This window comes from Cynocephalus volans, chromosome 10, assembly GCF_027409185.1.
Source record: "Cynocephalus volans isolate mCynVol1 chromosome 10, mCynVol1.pri, whole genome shotgun sequence".
NCBI lineage: Eukaryota > Metazoa > Chordata > Mammalia > Dermoptera > Cynocephalidae > Cynocephalus > Cynocephalus volans.
The window spans coordinates 37,235,362-37,257,587 of NC_084469.1; the positions used below are offsets into that span (position 1 = coordinate 37,235,362).

General features: G+C 46.5%; 1 protein-coding gene across 1 annotated transcript in view; it reads right to left on the reverse strand.

Annotated features, from left to right (window-relative positions):
• Positions 1-10,022: 10,022 nt before the first annotated feature.
• Positions 10,023-22,226, reverse strand: part of MYH13 (myosin heavy chain 13) — a 48,328-nt gene continuing 36,124 nt past the window's right edge. Inside the window, 13 exon segments of the mRNA XM_063113095.1 lie at positions 10,023-10,111; positions 10,114-10,156; positions 11,622-11,717; positions 11,816-11,920; positions 14,547-14,717; positions 15,026-15,151; positions 16,787-16,990; positions 17,072-17,380; positions 18,210-18,334; positions 18,999-19,164; positions 19,564-19,747; positions 20,155-20,351; positions 22,098-22,216. Of these exon segments, the coding sequence (XP_062969165.1) occupies positions 10,023-10,111; positions 10,114-10,156; positions 11,622-11,717; positions 11,816-11,920; positions 14,547-14,717; positions 15,026-15,151; positions 16,787-16,990; positions 17,072-17,380; positions 18,210-18,334; positions 18,999-19,164; positions 19,564-19,747; positions 20,155-20,351; positions 22,098-22,216 (1,934 nt within the window).

A 22,226-nucleotide genomic window follows, 5' to 3' on the forward strand; every position in this document is an offset into this window, starting at 1 on the left:
AAGTTTCTATAAAATGCTTTTTCTGGGAAGGACCAGAAGGATCCAGCCAGTCGCATTTTTTAATATCTCAGCTAGGATTCAGCTAGTGACTAGTTTATTTAACCCCATGGGCATAAATCTAACAGGTAAGTAACCTTTTAAAAATTATACACAGCTTTACAGAGAAACGAAGACTCATTAAAAACTCCATTTCATTTTCCTGAATGTGGGCTTTTCTGACACATCCATATATTTTCATGGCTTTGATTTGGATGTATATATTGACCTAGACTCCTTTGACTTAATTTCTTTTAGTATATACATTGATATATACATTTCAATGTAGATGTTTGTGTTTTAGCCTTTTAAAGTATATATAACCCTCCTCGTAATCCTAGACTAGCATAGTGGTTGCAAGCTCAGGCTCCACCACTTACTAGCATGTGACACTGGGCAGATTTCTTAACCTCTCTGAGCTACACCTGTAAAATGAGGATAAAATGAGAGCCTACAGCATAGGGATTCTCTGAGAATAAAATAAGACAATGCATGTAAAACTTGTAAAACAGAACCTAGCACATATAAGTGCCCAATTAACTTTAGCTGCTATTATGATAATTATTACCATAGTGTATTCAGGCAGTCCTCTGTTACTAAGCATTTTAGGTAATTTGAAATTATCTTATAATTTCACTTATAAACTCACTTATAAAAAATGAGTGATCATTCTTTCCAGCAACCTGTACAGGCTGCCTCATCTACGCTAGAGGGTGCTGAGATGGTGAGCAGACTGCCTGCGCTTGATGGGCTGACAGTTTAGTGATGGAGAGAAACTGGCAAGTGAGCAATTACAGTAAAGGAAGGGCTTGGAAGAGAAGTGTTGTGCGCTGGCTGGGGGATGGCAGAGAGAAGGTGGGGCAGGCGGGAGTCGGGAACCACTCAGGGGAGTGGCTGACATGTGAGATGAGTTTGGGGTATCTTTCAGAGGAATGCACTTCTAATTCTTGTTTATTTCACTACTGTGCTCCCCATACTTAGAACAGCTCCTGGATGTCAGAGGCCTGCAGTTCATTCACTGCTGATTGGATGAGTTGTTTGCCTCGGGCCCTGCCACCAGCCTGCTGTGGACGGCCCTGCATCTGGATCTCAGCCAGGTCCTGATTTGGGTCCAGATGTTTTGTCTGGCTCCACCCGGATCTCTCCTTCCTGACTCATGGACAGGAAGCTCCTGGCTGCAGGGCAGCGGCTCTGAGCAATGGTCTCTTCCTCCTGTTGTCAGCAGTGAGAGGCCCTGCGTGGAATTCGGGTCAAATTTGGGGTGGGGGAGAGGGATGATGTTACATTATGGGAAGTTGGACTCTTAGCACAAGCGTTGAAGGATGAGAGGGGTCTGCTGGGTCTGAATGCCAACCAGGTCAACAGCGAGGGAAGAAAGAGGCATATCCTACGTCTGGAATCTTAGCAGCACTGGCTCTTTCATGAGAAAGAGACAAGTGAGGATAAGTAAAGAAGAAAGGCAAATGCCAACCGGCATAGATTGCCTAGTTTGTGCCAGGGGGTTTACAGCCATCGCATCATTTTGTCTACACAGTGACATGTATGGGAAGGCATGACAGCTCAATTTAAAAAGTGTGGACAGACTCAGCACTGTTTACAGTCATGATACTAGTAAGACCACATAATGAATATTGGTTGATTTTTTTCTGTGCTGCTTTTTCTGGGAATAGCAACTTGACCTAGTAGGACGGATAGGAAATGTCCCTCTTTTTTTTTTTTTTTTGCAGCTAGCTGGTGAAGGGATCAGAACCCTTGACCTTGGTTTTATCAGCACCACACTCATCTGAGTGAGCTAACTGAGTGGGCCAGCCCCTCACCCCTCCTCATTCTCGGTTCATGGGGTTTGGGTGGGGCTGGTCCCACCCAAAGCTTCAGGAGTGGGCTCATGACTCAGACCTGACTAGTCAAAGCTCCATATTCTCCTCCTGCCTCCTGACTGGGAGCACATAGTCACACGGGGCAGTTAGAACCAATAAGAATCAGCCCTGGGGTTTTTGCTGGAAATACCTTTAGCTACTAACAAAAGAATTTAAGATATAGGATATAAGCCTAGCCATTTTGTAATCATAAAGGGGCAGGCTTCTAGGGAATAAAGTTAATTTAGAGGAAAGCAGAACTGAGAGATGGAAAAAGAGAAATAACACATCATCTGAAAACCTAGATCCCATCATGAATTCGGGGATTCAATCAGCCTGAAGATTGAGTATCCTTGGAATTTTTATTTAAGCAAACCAATCACCCTTTTTTTGCCTGGACACTTGCAGCTGACTTTCTGTTACAGCTGAATGAGTTGCTGTGACTGGAGAACAGCAGAAGAGCTGAGACTTTAACAGTGTAGTTCACTTTCCTTTCTGCCCGCCTTCTCTTCTCTGCACTGTGCAGGATTGAATCCCTTCCTGAGAAGTCTTCCCAATTTGCTACCTTGCTTAAGCTGACCTAGTAGGACCAGTGGGAGGTAGCGGGTAGGGCTGGCTCTACATATTCCAGTATCTCCATTTACAGATTTGAAGGTTTTTTAAAACCTGGATTTCATCGATTCTACTCAATGGTGGCCTGGTAAACAAACAAGCAAAACCCCCTTGCTTTGTAGTGTTTGCCAATTTCTGTGCTGTAAATATTCCCACTGTGGCCAGTGTCAAACTAGCAACATGACATCACTGAATGTAGAGATGGAAGAGATGCAAGTAGCGGCTATTAGACTATTTCCACCACACTGATTTAATACTTGTAGATAACCTCAAGAGATTACAGATAATAATAAAATGTAGTAAATAATTAAGAAGTTATTAATTTTGAATATTCATTACCTTTGTTTCTAATAGAATTATTTAATTGGGAGTCTTATATCATTTAATTTTTAATAATATCTATGTTTAAAAAATGGCTCACAAAATTCCTGAAAATTTTATAATTTAAGATCTGGTTTGAATTAAAAAAGAGACCTGAAAGCAATCCTAAAAGCTTGATTTTGGTAAAGAAAGGTGCCAGGTGGAAGTGTGCAATTAAACTGAATATATTATTATGTATTGGAAGGAGATTTATGAGCTGGAGATGTCCACAGATAGCCACAGGGTAGCACTCTTATTTTGCATGTCAGCTGGTCCTGCTCCATAGGAGGGGCCCTAATTCAGTAAAAGAGATGGCAGAGCAGGAGTCCTGTATTAGCTAAGGTTCCTGCAGAAAATAGCACAACCAAATTAGCACAATGTGAGAAGTGGTTGAGGAAGAAACTCTTTACAAAAGTGTGAGCAGGTATAGGGAAATCACAGGGACACAGCAGAACTCCAGGTCTGATAGCTTAGGGCTCCATTACCTTCCCTAGGCCTGGAGGTGCAAACAGGAAGTGAGGGGACAAGTTACCAGAGCCTGGTCCCGGCAATGGGACCTTTGACTGCAGGAAGGGACACAGGAAATAAACCCTGATCTCAACCTCCTCCTTCCCTCTGCTCTTCAGTCCCAGCTCCCCATTGTCTGGACCCACCCCAGAACTCATGATGTCAACCTCCTGGGGGCAATGAGCAGAGTGGAGAAAGGTGGAAAAGGCCTCAAGGATCAAATGGCACAGCCCTGACCTTGGGTATCTTGCTATGGAGTGGACACCTGGTCCTTTGTCTTGGGCCTAGGAAAAGGGCCAGGGAATCTTGCTTTTGGATTTGTCATGGGCTACACCTCATCCCAGAGACATTCAAGGGTCTGGTCACCTGCCCCTGCTAGGGGAAGGGGGCTGCTTGTGTAGGTGTACTGCCTTCCCCTCTAGAACCAACACTTCTCTTCCTGCTTGGCAGAGGGAGTAAGCCTAACCCTCTGCTGCCAGGGCCCTCACCAGGGACCACTATCTCTCTGCCCAGCCAATTTTAGCCCCCAATCTCAAGATTCTACAGGGTTATTTGCTATGGGCACTCAGTTGGGAGAGCCCTGGTCTGGGAGCCAAGAGACCTAGTGTGTCTGGCTCTGATACTATATTGGGAGGGGCTACCAGATCCTGTCACTAATCTGAAATCTCTTGTTTACAAAACTAGGGGCCTGGACCAGATGATCATTGATTCTCAAGAACAAAGGACGCCTCTGACCCTGAATGACTAATCAAAGACTATGAGTTTAACTCTAGGTTATTTGCATAATGAAAGCATGCCTTTCCATAGCCAGGAGGTGGCAGCAAAGCTCTGTTTTGGAGGGGGCTGTAGGCCAGGGTAGGCTCTGTTCTTCAAGGCCCTAGAGCTCAAAATCCAAGTTTGGAGGCTAGGTTTTACTGTTGAATAATAATAATAATAACAATAATTACAGCATTATTATTATCATTATTGTTAGTGAAACAGCAGCAACAATGCCACCTTCAATTTGGGCACTGCTACATAGTCAAGGAAACATTTTTGCACAGCATCACATGGGAACATTTAACAATCCCATCACATAGGTGGTAAAGCCAGGACTTTCAGCCCCACGTTGAGGCTCAGAGAGATTTCTGGACTTGCCCAAGGCACTCTCGAAAGTGTGGATGTGCCAGGACAGAAACCCAAGCTTTCTTTTTTTTTTTTTTTTTGTCGTTTTTTCGTGACCGGCACTCAGCTAGTGAGTGCACCGGTCAGTCCTATATAGGATCCGAACCCGCGGCGGGAGCGTCACCGCACTGCCAGCGCAGCACTCTACCAAGTGCGCCACGGCTCGGCCCGAAACCCAAGCTTTCTTGCTTTCATCCTGTGCACTCCCTATCTTACAGTGTGGAAGACCCAAGGCAAGGTCTCCTCTGCCTTCCTTTCCATTTTGCAAGAGTCAGAGGGGCCAGAGGCACCCAACTCAGCCTGAGGGCTTAAAACTGATTTCCAGTTGCCACCTGGAATTTGACAGGTAGATGCTGGGAGAGTAAACTCATCTTCACTTCCTTCTCCTTCTTCCAGTCCCCAGAAAAGAAAATTAAAAATAATTTATTTTCAGTTATTTAATTCTCATCAGGGCATACCTGATGTCTAGGCATGAAAGACTCCCATTCATTCGTTCATTCATTCATCCCCTGATTCAATAATCAGAATTCTGATGAAGTATAAGACACTGTTACACACTGCGAAGGATATAAGAATGTACCTTCTCTTCTAACTCAGGGATCTGGAGGCCAAGAGCTGGGATAAGGGGGTGCAGATAAGTGCAGAGATAATTGGGGTGGCTTCTTCCTAAGGAACCTCAGGTGAACTGGAGAGTATTTGAGAAAATAGAATTTACATCTGATATTGGTGGTGTGTCAGGGAGGAGTGATTCTATAGGAATTTTTTTGGTGTGTTAACTCCTGAAACCAGCTATATGGTGTGTTAACTCCTGAAACCAGAGGAAACCCCTTAGAGACACAGCCAAGGTCCCAGACTGTTGTCCCTCTGGATCCCTGTCTTGTGCTCCACTTACCTCCTGGGGCCATGTCTCAAACCTCCCCATCATGATAACAGGTTATCAGAGCGCCTGTTGTGCGTGAGGCTCTACACCAAGTATGCTTTTTCATATTCTTATTTACTTCTCAAAATAATGCCTATAAATTGTTACACTCTATTTTACAAGTGAGAATACTGCAGCTTAAAGTGATGAGGTAACTTGCCCAGTCACAAAGCTAGTGAGTGGTAGGGTAGGGTTGGGACCCTGACAGGGAGGGACCCAAGGTGCTTACCACGACAGCCCATAAGGAGAGAAAACCCACCATGTGACACTCCGTGTGCCATGTGGGGAGCTGAAGAGCTGTAATCTCATCTCCTTAAAACATTGGGCAAGTCATAACTTGTCTGCAACACCTCCAGAAAATGAAGGCATTAATACCTGCCTGATCTTCAGACAGGCTTGCTGAGAGGCTGTAATAGACAGGAGAAAAATGGGCATGTGAACACTTTGCACCATACTATTTTGTGTATTTGAAATAATATTATTGCTCTTATTGGGACGGCAATGGGGGTGGCAGAAATACTGGACTAGGGCCTGGCATTTAGGGAACTTCAAGAATGTTGCTTCCCTCTCCTGGCCTCAGATACCTGCACTGTAAAAACAAGATTGAAAAAACCATTTCTAATGGACTCTTTCAGCAATGATGTTGATGGTGACAATGATGATGATGATGATGATGGTGATATGATGATGGTATTGGTGGTGATGGTGGTGGTGATGGTGGTGGTGATGATGATGACAGTGATGATGATGGTGGTGGTGGTGGTGGTGATGGTGGTGGTAGTGGTGGTGATGGTGGTGGTGGTGTTGGTGGTAGTGGTAGTGGTAGTGGTGGTGGTGGTGGTAGTGGTGGTGATGGTAGTGGTGGTGGTGGTGGTGGTGATGGTGGTGGTGGTGGTGATGGTGGTGGTGGTGATGGTGGTGGTGGTGGTGATGGTGGTGGTGGTGATGGTGGTGGTGGTGTTGGTGGTCGTAGTGGTGGTGGTGGTGGTGATGGTGGTGGTGATGGTGGTGGTGGTGATGGTGGTGATGGTGGTGGTGGTGTTGGTGGTGGTGGTGGTAATGGTGGTGGTGGTGGTGGTGGTGGTTGTGGTGGTGGTGGTGTTGGTGGTAGTGGTGGTGCTGGTGGTAGTGGTGGTGGTGGTGGTGATGGTGGTGGTGGTGGTGGTGGTGGTGGTGGTGATGGTGGTGGTGATAGTGGTGGTAGTAGTGATGGTGGTGGTGGTGATGGTGGTAATGATGGTGGTGGTGATGGTGGTGGTGGTGGTGGTGGTGGTGATGGTGGTGGTGGTGATGGTGGTGGTGGTGGTGGTGATGGTGGTGGTGGTGGTGGTGGTGGTGGTGGTGATAGTGGTGGTGGTAGTGATGGTGGTGGTGGTGATGGTGGTGGTGATGGTAGTGCTGGTGGTGTTGGTGCTGGTGGTAGTGATGGTGATGGTGGTGGTGGTGGTGGTGTTGGTGGTAGTGGTGGTGGCGGTGGTGGTGGTGATGGTGGTGTTGGTGCTGGTGGTGGTGGTGGTGATGGTGGTGGTGGTGGTTGTGATGGTGGCGGTGGTGGTGATGATGGTGGTGTTGGTAGTAGTGGTGGTGATGGTGGTGATGGTGGTGGTGGTGGTGGTAGTGATGATGGTTGTGGTGGTGGTGGTGGTGGTGGTGGTGGTGGTTATGGTGGTGGTGGTGTTGGTGGTCGTAGTGGTGGTGATGGTGATGGTGGTGCTGGTGGTGGTGGTGTTGGTGGTGGTGGTGATGGTGGTGGTGGTGGTGATGGTGGTGGTGGTGGGCGTGATGTTAGAGGTAGGTGACCTCAGAGTCATTTTCTGCCACCAGCACTGCTGCCAATCCTCCTCAATTTCCAACCCCACTGTATCAAAAATATTTGGGATGGGATGGAGATGAGATCAAAAAGAGGATCTAGAAGGCCAGAAAGAAGGGATGATCCAAGATGCTAGAGAATAGCATACTTATCTCAGTGCCTGGTACATAGTAAGCCTATACTTTCCAGGTAATGGAATCTGTGAATTTTTAAAGCTGGTTTATTGAGATGTAAGTCACATAGCACACAATTCATCCATTTAAGGTGTAAAGTTCTATGGCTTTTAGTATATTCACAGAATTACCTATCAATCACCACAATTTTAGAACATTTTGTTTATCCCAAAAAGAAACCTTGCACCCCTTGCCATCACCCCAACCCCTATCCCTATGATTTTTATTGTTATTTCCACCTTACAGAATAAGGACATTGAGGCTGAGAGAGGAGAATAACTTGCCCAAGCCCACACAGCTGGTCTGTGATAGCATCGGGATTCCATCCAGGTTTGCCAGAATCCAAAGCCTATGCTCCTGACCAAAAAGGTCAGTTTGATTTAGTCTTGGCTCCTAATCCATTCATAATGGTCCTTACTCCATCCTACTACGCCCCTTCATGGTAAGCAAATCAACATAATTGGAATCAGTGGGAGCCTTAGGATCTGAGTGTGACTTGAAACCAGCAATAGCTTCTTTTTTGGTGGTGAGAGAGGATGGTGCTTGGGCTTTGAAAGTTAACAGCTCTCTGGGCCCAGCTGCTCCTTTCTCTTTCTGGCCCTGGTCACCCTAAGGAGGATGTATGCAGGTGGAGAGGAGTTACCTGAGCTGGAGGAGGGGCAAGGTGGCACCTGGGCCACCATCCAGTCTTTCCCAAAGCATCCATCTTCCTAGGAGGAATGGGTTTGACAGTACCTACTACCTGCTCAGATGTTATGGGGGACGGTGAGTGGGCACGACAGAGTTGCATGACACAGCCCCCAAAAGGGATGGGATGGAAAAGCAGTGTCATTCAGTGGAAAGAGCACTGGCCTGGGAGTCTGGGATCTCCAGGGCCTAGTTTCCACTCTGCCCTGGACAACTACAGTCAGAGTGCTTAATTTATCTGGGCCCCAGTGTCCCTATCTGTAAACTTAGGGAGAAAGTGGGGGACCAAATTTGCAAGAATTGTGAGCTCCTAGAAAGAAAATGTGCTATGGCCATCTGCAAGATACGTTATTTTCTTTTCCTTCCTTCCTTCCCCCCTTCCTCCTTTCTTTCCTTCCAATATCTAAGCATTTGTTATTATTTTTTCAACCTTATTGAGTTATAATTGACAAAGAGGAATTGGATTAAGGTGCACAACTTGATACTTTGATATATGTATACAGGAACTATAGTCCCCACGTTTGATCTCCAGAACTTACTCATCTTGCATAACCGAAACTTTATACCCTTTGACCAATCATCTCCCTGTTTCCCTCAAACTCCCAGCCCCTGGCAACATCATTCTACTCCCTGCTTCTATGAGTTTGACTGTTTTAGATTTCACGTAGAAATGAGATAACGCAGTATTCATCTTTCTGGGTGTGACTTATTTTACTTAGTATAATGTCCTCCAGGTTCACCCATGTTGTTACAAATGGCAGGATTTCCTTATTTTTTAAAGGCGGAATAGTATTCCATTGTGTGTATATACCACATTTTCTTTATCCATTCATCTATCAATGGACAGTTAGGTTGTTTCCATATCTTGGCTATTGTACGTAAAACTGCTATGAACTCTGGTGTGCATCTATCTCTTCAAGATCCTGATTTCACTTCCTTTAGATATACACCCAGAAGTGGGATTGCTGGATCATGTGCTTGTTCTATTTTTAATTTTTGAGGAAGCTCCATGCTGTTTTCCATAGCGGCTGTACTAGCTCACATTCCCACCAAGAGTTTGTGTACAAGGGGTCCCTTTGCTCCACATCTTCGCCAACACTTGTTATCTTTTGTCTTTCTGATAACACTACTCTAACAGGTGTGGGAGGACACAAGAGTCTTTACTCTTAAACATTTGTGGAAGCTGGTGATTGACCTGGGAGTGGGTTGGATTTTCACCTTCTCTGTTGGGAACAAGGAGGCTCCACTTCCACATTCCTTCCTTTCTTTATATTTATAGTAAAGCATCTATTCTATTAATCTAAAAATCAGCCCCACGGGAGAGGAATGGACCGTGATAATAAACACAGCAGAGTCAGAACCTGAGTATTCAGGAGAATTTATTTCTCACACATGTCCCCTCTACTCTCCCGGAGGTGTCCCATGGCAATGAGCATCAGGAGAGCCTCATTCTTCCATCTTCTGTGGGAGAAAAAAAAATGTACACAGGAAATGATCAAACTAAATGGGAGGCTGAGCGTCCTCAAGAAGAGCAACTAGAAAATCTGGAACTTCAGAGAATATTAAGGAATGGCATTGTTTCCCTCTGCACATTGTAAAATCAAACCAATCAAGCTACTGGAGGCAGGAAAAATCCCCTGAAAAGCTGGGGCTTCTTGGGCAGCATCTCCATCCACAGGGAGAGACAGGGGACACCAACATCTGTCCCCTTGTGCCTCACTGCTCATTCTCCCAGGAGCCTGGAATCACAGGAGTCTGCTAAAATACTAGCATCTGTGAGCACGTGGCCAGCAGCAAGGAAAAGGGGACCACAGGCTTCTTCCGAGCTCTCCCTCGGTGGTCCATGGGCCCCCCAGGTCTCAGGAGCTCTTGGGGAGAAGCCACACTCAGGTGTCCACTCATACCTGGCCCCCCACATCTCGGCTCTTGGCCCTCAACTTGTTGATTTGGGACTCGGCGATGTCCGCCCTCTCCTCGGCCTCCTCCACTGGACTCGCCGGCTTCTGGACAGCTGCGTGTTGGCCTGCTCCTCCTGGACGGAAGACGGAGTGGGCATGAGGCTGTGCAGCTCCCCAGCCGGACTCTGGGGAGTTGGGGAACCAGGAGTGTGTGGGCCCTGGATTCCCTGATGGCAGAGAGGGTCGGTGGGCTGAGTCCTCTGGAGCAGGAGGACTGTGTCTACCATGCAGGGTCACCTTGCTGGTGCTGCTGCCCCTCCTGGGCCCACCTCACATTCCCCCACAACTTCCTCTCTGCTGCCTCTCCTGCAGAGCTCTAAGGAGGAGACCCACATTCAGAGTTCTCCCAAGGCACGTGAAAGTATCACAGCCCATGTCCCCCTTGTCCTGTGCATCTGCCCAGTACCATCTGTCTGGGGCCAGGCCATTGAATCAGTCGATTTGAGGGTTATCCAAGGGTTCCTGACTAAGGTGGCCTCCTGTGCACCCTCCAGCCTGGCCAGTCTTGCTGGGACTGTACTAATCCCATGTGCACAATTCCCTCCCCTCACTTAACCTATTCAGATCTGCTTCCCTGAGGTCAGGGTGGAACCGACCAGGCTCCTGGGCTGGAAGGAAAAGGGCAATGGGAGAAGCCATATGTTCAGTTATTTGTCTAGGGAAGGGGCTCCCAGATGTTGCTGCTCAGAACACCAGTCCTGTGAGATGCTCTGCATGCAGTAAGAATGCTCCAAAGTCAACTAAATGTGGGAAATGCTGCATGCTAGAACACCTCTTCCACTTTGCAGAGTTAATTACATATTACCTGCAAAATCTGAGCAATCCTTGGAGTAAAGAAACCAATTTAGCTTTGTTTAACCCAGAGTTTCCCAAACTATTTCTTTTTTATAAAAGAAAAAGCTCCTCCCAACCCTGGTTCCAGCTTTCTGCTATTAACATCCCTCAGATCTACTCTCCCCAGAAGATACTTTAGGGGACACTGGTTTCAGCCCCTTCCATTTCTTTCCTGTTGATTTCATCTATTTGATCAAGGGGCAGATCAACTAGGGTGAAATGAAGGGGCTGGAGTTCGGGAGGACTGGGGAAGAGTGGAGGTGGTGGGGACTAGGGAGCATGGGGTGTGCAGGGATGACGCGAATTATGTTGAGGTCCTCAGGTCAGGTTAAGGGGGCAGGGACAGCTGGTGGGGTAGGCTGGTGGTTAGGGAGAGTCAGGGTGATGTGAGGCCAGCAGGGCAGGCTAAGATGCTCCGTGGTGGGTAGAGTGGGTCAGGGTGGTTGGGATCAAGTGAGCAGAATGAAGGGGATGCAGGAGGGAGGCAAGAGGACACAGAGGTGGTGGAGGTGGTGGAGATGGGGAAGGTTTGCTTAACACAGACCAGCGGAGGGAAGAAGGCAGGTATCCTTGTGCTTCTAGCCTGCAAATGCAAGCTCAGGCCTGAGGCTTGGCAGACTCTGAAAACCAGGAACCCGCTCACACTCAAGGGTAGCAGGGATGCCCCAGGCTGGTGTGGGTGCTCCCAGGACCTCCTGTACTCACCGCCTCCTCGGCCTGCCTCTTGTAAGCCTTCACTTTGGCCTGCAGCTTATCTACCAGGTCCTGCAGCCGGAGCATGTTCTTGTGGTTCTCCTCAGCCTGCAAACAGAGCATCTGTGGCAGGGGCCAGCAAACCCATAGCCGCTTCTGATGGGGTTTGGTCGACACGCATTTGCTGAGGTTTTTGAGACCTCTACCTGGTAAGTCATTTCCTTGACTTTGCGTTCATATTTGTGGGCCCCCTTCAGAGCTTCAGCTCCCCTCTTCTGCTCAGCATCTAACTCATTTTCCAACTCCCGCACCTGGGTAGGGCGAAGAGAACAAAGAATTCAAGTCAGATCTCCTAGGCTTCTCTCATGGACTCATGTGCCAGTCATTGTAGGTAAACTCAAGATTCCCTGATTATATTTTTCAAAGGTGTCTCCTCCTAGGGCTCGGGAGCCACATTTTATTCACAAGGCCATCACTAGTCCATGCAGTGGCTTTGAACAAATTAGAACAAGATGTCCTCTTTGGGCAGAGGCAGCCGCAGGTACACAGAGCTTGGCTGCTGGGTCAAGCTTTGCAAAGATGCCCCCTCCTCTGGAGCCATGCAGTTTGGCATGGGCAGCACAGTCTGACTTCAGCGCTGACTTGTCCCTGCAGGTGAATCCTGCACAGCCGTTCATGGTGGCCCTGATTCCTGATAAAGTAAAGCAGCAGGGGTCCTGCAGAGAACCTGGACCTGGAGCAGCCAAAGCAGTCCAAGCCCAGTTGATAGATCCAAAGCAAGTCAGTTGCCATCACTGAGCATGAGTTTCTGTACATTTAGGGTAAAGGTGATAGTTCCTGCCCAGCCTACCTCAAATGTGACAATTAAATTAAAGTATTTCTAGAGTAATAAAGCAGCCCCTACACAGGTGTTGTTAAATTTTATAGTTGCTTTTGCCTTTCCTGAAGTCTTGAGGGGAGACAGAAGCCACTGAGAACACAGGTCACCAATCGTGGTCCCAACTCCACCATCCTAAAAGACCCGAGTGGGGGGAGGGGTTGGCATCCAGCCACATGCTCCACTTTACCAGGAATTCTGGTGGCTACAGAGTGGGGCAACTCCAGGCTCAGAGACTCATTAGATCAGGCTTGAAACCTACTTACTAGTTGAATAGGTTTACTCTGGGCAGTGATCCAAAAAGACCCCCACCCTCCGCCTCATGGACCCTGAAAACTGTCTTCTGTGAGGTCCTACAAAACATTTGTTTTCCCAGAAATGCTCTTTAGGCCTCTGGGACATTTATGGAACTCAGATAAGCGGGCAGCTGGGGGTGGGAGGACAGTCAAGGTGCCTCACCATGCGAGCGGGAAGGTGGCTGAGGGCTCCCTGCCCACCCAGGAACCAAAAAATTATAGAGGGAAGCATGGGACCTAATCCTTCCCTCGTGGGAGGGATCTATGAGAAGGTAGGCCTATGCTCATTTTAATGGGATAAGACTGGGAATAATTGAAAATAAGCATTTAAATAATTTTTTTTAGGAAATTCTAACTTCCTTGGTGTTTACTTTTGTTATTCACATGTGTATGGCCTTGTCATTTTTAGTCAAAAAAATTCTTTTACATTTAAAAGGACTATGTACCTGGTGGCCACATCCTAGGGCAGCTGGTAGAAAGAATGACTGTATTTTGGGACTTTCTTGCTGGGAAAAGTTGCTTCCTTCTCTATTCCTCCCCTTCCTCCTCATCTCCCACTCCTTCATTTCCTCTCTCCCTGAGACAACAGAGACATTCGAACAACCTCCTCCACATAGCCCTTCTCCAAAATGTCAACCTCTAGTGCAGCCTCTTCTAAAAATGATTGCAGTAAACTATCACAGGTCTAAAGGGAGAAGCAAGGGGCATAGGAAACAAAGCGAATGATCAGCAAAGAAACCGAACAGCCGTGACAAAACATGCTCCCAGATAATGGGAAAGCAGGACTGTCCAGCATGTGGGGGATTGAACTTTTCTCGTACCTTAAACTGGGGGAAGAGGTGCCAGTCACCTCCTCTCAGGATGGAGTGAGAAATACACTAGACCTGTGGACTGAGCTTGGAGATTAGAACAGCTGGGAAGGGAATGAGACCTGAGAGTGGGAGAGAAAGGAAAGCTACTGTGGATTGACGTCCTCCCAAAGCTTAGTCCCCACTGTAACAGTGTAAAGAGCGTGGGAAATCCTATGATGGTAATTGAAAGGTGGGGCCTTGAAAAGGTGATTAGGTTGTAGGACTGTGCCATAGTAAATGGGTTAATAATGGTGGTCAAGGGTGTGGTTCTGAGGGCTTTAAAAGGAGAGCACACAAGAGGTTCTTTCTCTCTGCTCTGCCATTTTCTGACAGGTGGGTCACTGTCACCACCACCAAGACCCTCGCCAAATGTATTCCCTGCACTTTGGACTTCCCAGCCTCCAAAACTGTAAGCAATAAATTTTGTTTTCTTAGAAATTACCCAGTTCCAGGTATTTCTGTTATAAGCAACAGAAATAGACTAATACAGAGGCTACAGATTTCATGTAGGATGGGCCGTTGTTTATCAAAGTGAGGTTGGTCCAAAATGTAAATTATAGCAAAATGTGTAATTTTATGACCGGAGGGTATATTTTCTTCCATTTATGCGTAGATGTGCATGAATCTACATAGAGAACAGAAAGTGAATGGTTGGCAGCATCACCCCGTCACAGTCACTGAGGCACATCACACCAAAATGGAGCTGCGTGTGTTGGGGTGGAGGGAGAGGCGAAAGAGAAATAGGTGGGAGATTTGGCTCACAGGGAGTCCTGCAAGTAGTCCTGAAGCTAAATTTGTAGCCTGCTCAATCACTGGCCACTTGCCCACTACCTAAACTTCTGGATTGTGGCTCTGCCTGAGGCGGCTGACCCAGATGTCCCTTGAGGGAGGGGGCCCTCTCAAGCTGCTCTACCCGCGCCTCCAGTTTCTGGATCTGCTTCTGCCCACCCTTCAGTGCCAGCTGCTCGGCCTCGTCCAGACGCAGCTGCAGGTCCTTCACCGTCTGCTCCAGGTTCTTCTTCATGCGCTCCAGGTGGGCGCTGGTGTCCTGCTCCTTCTTCAGCTCCTCAGCCATCATGGCAGCCTGGATAAGTTGACAGGACATATCAGTGGACTGTCTACCTGTCCCTTCCTGGAAAGCACGGATGACACAGTTAAGGTCCATACTGTGTGTGCTGAGCCTCGCCTCCCTTCTGGGGCACTTATGGCTGATTGCTAATGGCAGCCCTTTGCACTTGGCCTCTGCCCAGACTCCACCTCATTACGTCTCTCCAGGAAGCCACCACTAACTGAGTGCAGCCGTAGGAGATGAAACCCACTTGACATGCCCCAGCTCAGAAGCCTCTTTCTCAGCTCCAAACACCATCTCTGGAAGGAAAGACCAGAGCTCACATCTGTGATGGCCTTCCTAGCCTTCTCCTCTGCATTCCTGGACTCCTGGATAGAGTTCTCCACTTCTGCCTGGCACTGAGCTATGTCAGCCTCCAGTTTTTTCTTGGTATTTATCAGGCTTGTGTTCTACAGGGAAAAAAAAAATTAGATATCAGGGGTGTAAGATTCTATTTGGGCACTTAAAATGATTGGAAGGGAGGAGGTTGGGTGGGGATGGAAGTAAACCGTGATCATGTTCTATTTCTTATTTTCATGTGGGTGACCTGCTAGGTACTGTGTTATTCTTGACCCAAGCACTGTACATCAAGGAATCGAATGAACGAAAAAGGCAGGATGTCAAAATTTGAGGATCGATAGATTTTGAGTGAACGATGTTAGAACAAGGAAATGATTGATAGACATATTACATAAAATGAAAAATAATTGAAATAATCAAAATAGACCATAAATAGAATTGCAAGGGTGATAACAAACTGGAAAACATTGGCCGTGTATAATACAGAACAAATATTACCTTCCTTAAAATATAAATAAGGCAGGGCCGAGCCCGTGGCGTACTCGGGAGAGTGCGGCGCTGGGAGTGCAGCAACGCTCCCGCCGCGGGTTCGGATCCTATATAGGAATGGCCGGCGCACTCACTGGCTGAGTGCCGGTCACGAAAAAGGCAAAAAAAAAAAATATATATATATAAATAAGGCAAATCAATAAGAAAAAAAGGCCAAAAAATATAAATAGGTAAAATACACCACAAGAAATACAAATGACCAACAAATATGATGAAATGTTCCAGCTCATTAATAATAATAAAGAAATTCCAATAAGAGATGTTTCAACAATAAATTTGGTGACGTTTTAAATAAGTAATAGCTAGGGTCTTTGAGAAAGGAGCTCTCATATATTTTTCCAATGGGAATAAAAATTGGAATAATCTTTTAAAAGAGCAACTTACAATGTATTACAAATGTCTTTACTGTTTTTACCTTAAAATTTTACTTCTAGGAACTTATTTACTTCTAGAAATATTAAGACAAAAGTAATCACGGATGTATGTGAAAATTTAGTTATGAGGAAGCTCCTCACAAGTCTTTCTAATAAAAATTTTTATTGGGAACAATCTAAAATAACCAACCACAGAGGAGTGATTAAATAAAAGTGCCATAATACACAATTACAATCCACTGCTTTTCTGCCGTTCAAATTAATATCAATAAAAGACTATTTAAAGATGTAGAATTACGTTTATGACATACTGCTGAATTAAAATAATAGGGTGCAAAAGATCACATTTTTACAAAAGAAGAGTAATATTTATGTAATTCACAAGGGCCTAAGAATAAGAGAGCCCCAAATATTAACGATATGGTTGATTTTTCTTCTTCTATGTGTTTGCTTGTATTTTGTTTTTTTAAACACGAGGCTTTAAAAATTTTTCATAAAAATAATTATTTTGAAAGAAATTCCTAATATTCTAAGATTTTACATCGAAGTCTACTTCCTCAGGGAAGCCTTCCCCAGGTGGTTTATGCAATAATTAATCTCCTTCTTTGCTCTGATTTCCCCACAACATGCATGACCTTGTATCTTTATCTTCGGATAAAGGAAGCTCAGGAATCTGTCAATCAAGAGTCAAAGTTATTCCAAGAACCAAACTTAAGGAAACTTGGTTTTGACCGCTAGTCTGGGAAGAAGCAAGTGCTCTTTCCTTGCGCATGATGCACCTGGGGGTGCAGGAGGCCCTACCTGTCGCCAGGGCGGACGTACCTGGGAGTGCAGGAGCTGTACGTGGTCACTGGCGTCCAGCAAGTCCTGCTCTGACAGCCTGCGGGTCCGCTCCGTCTGCTCCAGGGCCACCTTCATCTCCTCCAGTTCCTCCAGCAGGAGGCTGTTCCTGCGCTCCATAAGGGCCAGCTGCTCCTTGAGGTCCTCATTGCTTCTCAGGGCGTCGTCCAGGTGCAGCTGGGAATCCTTCAGGGAAAACCAGGAGTGAGGCCAGAGCTGCAGGGCGGGCTGAGGGCCCATGCAGGTGTGCAAAAGCAGCATGCTCACCTTGAGCTGGCTCTGGACAGTGCGCAGGTGTTTCTGGGTCTCTGCCACCTGGCAGTTGGAATGGCCCAGCTGGATCTCCATCTCACTGAGATCTCCCTCCATCTTCTTCTTTAGCCTCAGGGCATCGTTCCGGCTCCGGATTTCAGCATCCAGAACACTCTGCATGGTCTCTGCTACCCGCTGGCTGTTTCTTTTCAGCTGCTCGATTTCTTCATCCCTCTCGGAGACCTTGCAGTCAAGCTCGGATTTGACCTGGCTCAGCTCTAGCTGGACGCACAAGATCTTGCTTTCCTCGTGTTCCAAGGAACCCTAACAAAGTAAAGGAGCGAATGATTGGGAGGCCGTGGGCAGCCACCTTCTTGTATGGGTATTTTCATCCCATTATGATAAGTGGGTATTATACCCATTTTACAGGCGATTTCATTATAAGTATTCTTATATCCATAAGCTATTACACACATTTTAGAGATGTAGAGAATGACACTTAGAGAGGTCTGAGTATTTGACTTGCTCCCAAATGTCCCTAATAGTGATGAAACTGGGACTAAGACTTTGTATCTGTTAACAATCTTATGTCTTGAGAGAGCATATTTTAGAACTAGTAAAAATTTTATTAAGCATGTCTATTTTAATAGTGACTATAGATCAGGAGTCAACCTGTTCTCTAAAACAACAGGGCAATTGCTCTCCTGTTCTCCTGCATTAGTTCAAATGTCCCTAGAAACATTTCAACCAATTGTCCTGCACTTACCAGAATTACATCAGGAGACTCTAGGCCTTTTTGATTATGCAGGACTCCCAATAGTGGACTCTTTTAAACATAAACTGAGGGATTCTGCTGGCTCTCAGGATGTTACTTGATTTATTTTATTTTATTTTATTTTTTGCTTCCTGAGAGGAAGACATTGAGAACATAATGGACACATTTATTTATTTTCAAAATGGGAAATGTTCTACAGGACACTCAGAACATAAAGTAGCAGAGCACAGCTGTTTTGGCCCCAGGGGCAGCTGGATGTTTTCCCCAAATGGTTCTTCAGGGCCTCCTGGCAAGAGGGGCCCCTTGGGGTGGCCAAGTGCAGCCTCTTTCAGTATCCTGTCCTGCTGAGTTTCTGAACGTCCTATCCCAGACACTTGCCTCCATCTCTTCCAAGGCAGCCTGCAGATCTGACTTTTCTTGCTCCACTTGCTTCTTGGTCTTTTCCACTTCCTGAAGATTCTTGCCAGTTTCTGCAATCTGCTCGGTTAAGTCAGAAATCTCTTCTGCAAAGGACAGGCTCGATTTACGCTGTTTCAACAGGCTCCAGTTTACAGCATAGGTATTTGCCAGGCAATTTAGGGATTGGCAATTCACGCATGACATTTATAGAGGAGAGGATACAGTGAGCTGTTCAGATGAGGTGTTGGCAAGACACGGATGTGTGGCCTCACCTGAATGTGGCAGAAGAAGGAGCGACAGGTCAAGAACACTTTGTAACCCTAAAACTTCACAAAGTATACAAAACGGTCACAGAGAGGAAAAAATTGTGGGGAATATGCATAGAATTATAGTCTCAGCACCAGAAAGAGCTTTGTAAAGCATCAGGTCAGGTCTAATTTTGTGAGTCAGGAGTCTGAGGTCTTAAGGGATTTAGTGACATGCACAGGGATACAAAGCCACTTAGAATCCCTGAAGGGTCTTGTTCTCCAACAAAGTAGTGACTTCAGCAATCCACTGTGCCTTCAGTTCTCAAGAACAAGACTTAGCTGCTACCATGCCTTACATGAAGAGGGCTTGGCCTTGGGGCAAACTGAGTAAATGCAATGGGTAAGGATTTTGTGGGGAAGTGCAAAGAGGGAGGCATTTGGAGATGGCAGTGGCCAAATGGGGAAGGGGTTGGCAGGAGGGGAAGAAGACATTTATACCTGTGGTGCCAAGAGAGCTCACCTTGCAGATTTTTGTTCTCCCGCCTCAGCGTCTCTAACTGATCCACCACCTCCTCACAGGCGTCCCTCATCTTGAAGATTTCAGTACTAAGTGACCTGGACTCTTCCTGCACAGTTTCCAGCTCAGCTTGACTTTCATCCAGCTTTTGCTTCCATTCTGCAAGGACCTGGGGGATGACAAAGGGACACGTGAGAAGCAGAAAGGGCAGGGGGACATGAGAGAGTCCACTCAAACAAGGGCTGTCAGTAACGCCAAGTTTTCTCCTGTCCATCCTTAGGGACTGAAGAAAGAGGTGGGCTCCTTCTAGATCAGGGGCTCCAAACTCTGATATCTCTATAGGGGCTCTGCTGTATTCTTAAAGACATTACAATCTTGATATGAATTAATTGTACTAAAAATAAAAGTCTTTTTGGAGGGGCTGTCATAAAAGAAAAGAGACACCCAAATCCCCCAAACTGGGAACTGATGCTCTACCTAGGGACCTCCTAGGATGTGTGTGTCTCACACAAGTGTGTGACAGGCGATCACTTTTACCACTGCTACCATTAAGCGGTTGGGGAAGGACCTTATCGAAGTTCCTCTGCTTCTTGTCCAGGGCGGCGCAGGCTGTGTGGGCCCGCTCCAAGTCCAGCATCAGGTCATCCACTTCCCCTTGAAGCCTCTGCTTGGTTTTCTCCAAGGAGGCACACTTGGAGTTTGCTGCCTCTGTGTTTTCCTCCGCTTCCTGGAGCCTCTGGGCCAGTTTTTTCCTAGGAAAACCAGATTTTTTTTTTTTTCCTTGGCAAAGGTATAATCTTTCAGAAGGGAACTGCCAGATCAGAAGAGAAATAAATAGTCTGGAAAGGAGTGGCATTTGGTAAGACCAAGATCTAGAATTTGATGAGTGGAGAGGATCCACGTATCACCCAGAGAATCTCAAAATTCTTGGTTGCAGAGCAGATCCCCCAGGAGCCACCAAGGGAGCCAGGTGGAGAATAGACAGTTCCCCAGGGGAAGAACACAGAGACCCTGAGAGGGTGGGGGGCACTCTCTGAATGCTTAAGAAATTACAAAGGCCTGGGGAGAGCAGAGGGATTCTCTGAAGGTAGGAAGACTTCTGTGCCCTTTGGCTTGTGTCCTAGAGCCACCTCTCCTATCATAACCTCGGAGTCCATACCTGGCCTCCTCCGGCTCCTCCGTGCACTGGATGGCGTCCGTCTCGTATTTGGTCCTCCACTGGGCAACCTCAGTGTTGGCCTTGGACAGGGCCCTCTGCAGCTCAGCTTTGCCTTCCTGCTCCTCCTCATACTGCTCCTGCAGCAGGTCACAGTCATGGCGAGAGGACTGCAGGGCGTGGGCCAGGGCATTCTTGGCCTGGGAATTACAGTGGTGACAAATTGCAAAAACACTGGGCCCTTTTCCAATTTAAGGTATTTTCATTCAAATAGCTTTTCCCCAACTTGTATCATTCCTATGCTGCCTTCACAAATTTTGCCATATCAGCATATCACCTGTTTTGTTTAATTTTTGTTAAGTTGACTCCTTAATTATATTTGAATGTAATTACTTAGGAAAATAAACGATTACACTACAGTATATGGAAAACTATTAACAGTTGCCATAAATAGAAGGTAACCATAAGAATAAATGCAATGGCAATAGTGCAATGTCATGATGGTCCAGCTAGGCACTGTTGCCTGCTGCGGCTGTGCCTGAGGTCTACTCTCTATTTCTTAATAATTTCTTAATGAGGTAGATAAGCAAAGGCTAGAGAGCTGTTATCCAAGTTGAGACCTTCTCCTTGATGTAGTGAAAGGATTGAAACAGAATTTAAAAGGGAACATTTTTCTCAGTACTTGATGCAATGTTACGAATGCTGACCATGAAAAACCTGCAGGCATCTTTTGGTGTCACCAGTGGGCTCTGCCCCCACACTGGGTATGGCTAATGTGAGCTACGCTGTTTTCAGGACTGTTTCTCCTCTTCCCGAACAGAGGAGGACATACCCAGAGGCCTCCATCACTCAGTCATTCACATCTGGACAGGGCCGCAATTTAGCTATAACTATAATTGTAGCAAAACACGCTCTGGTGCCACCATCAAAGAAAGAGCTCTGTTGACCCAGTGCAGTGATTCGTGCATTTTCATCCCTTTAAAAATGCAAATAAACAAAACTTTGCCTTAGAAGAAAAACTCAGCTGCTGCTGTATCCTGGTCAAAGGACAGCCTTGCTCTCATCACTTGTTCAAGCTCTGGTTCTCACCATTCCCCACATCCCCTAGTCCTCCAAAGACCCTTACTATAGAAAAGAAAGATGGGAGACAAATATAGGACCTTTTTTTTTTTTTTTTTTCCAGGAGAGAAAGATAGAACTTGGGAAAATTCCAAAAGATTGCCCTGTAAGTCTTAGCCAGTGAACAGCAACCTCAGAATTCCATTTATGCAGTTTTGTGGATTCCTGGATTTCTATTCTAATGCTTGGATACACATTAGCAGCATTTATTGAGCACCTACTGTGTGCACTGTTCTACTGGGCATTGTATCTACTGTGGGGAAAAATTATTCTCACCCTCCAGGAGTTTACAGATCAGGAGAGACGTATTATAAGCACAAATATCTAGATACTGAAGTCAAGAACGTGATGACGTTCATATTTATGCAACTGTCCCAAAGGTGCCCCCCAAACTGTAGTTATTTTGGAGAAGGTGAGCTTAAGATCAGGTGTTACAGGAGGTGGCACACAAAGAAGAATGAAGAGGAAAGAGCAGGGTATCTCGAGTGGCCAGGATGAACTGCTAGGCAGAGGTGGTCAAGCTGGTGTATGTTGGGGAGGAGATGCTCCTGGCTGGAGAGGGGAGTTTATCAGGCTACCCTGTGGGAGACAGAGAAGCTCAGAAACATAGCACCCTGGTGGAGTTGTCTAGCCCCGAGGCAGGAGATCCAGTGCCAAGGTCTGCTAACCTTAAAGAACAGGTTCCTGCCATACTGCCAGGCAGAGAGGAGGTGCATCTGTCTTCTCGATGTAGCAATGCCTCTTACTGACTTTGTGCGGAAGAGGTCACACTGCATGGCTTCTCAGGTTCTATCTGCCTCTGCCGTTACAAAAAGAGGCATCCTTACCTGGGTTTCTTCTTCCAGTTGCCTCTTAAGGTCCACCAACTGCTGAGTGAGGGCCCGCTTGCCTTTGGTTAGCTGTGAAATCAGAGAGTCCTTCTCTTCCACTTGGTGGCTCAGCTCCCCTACCAAACA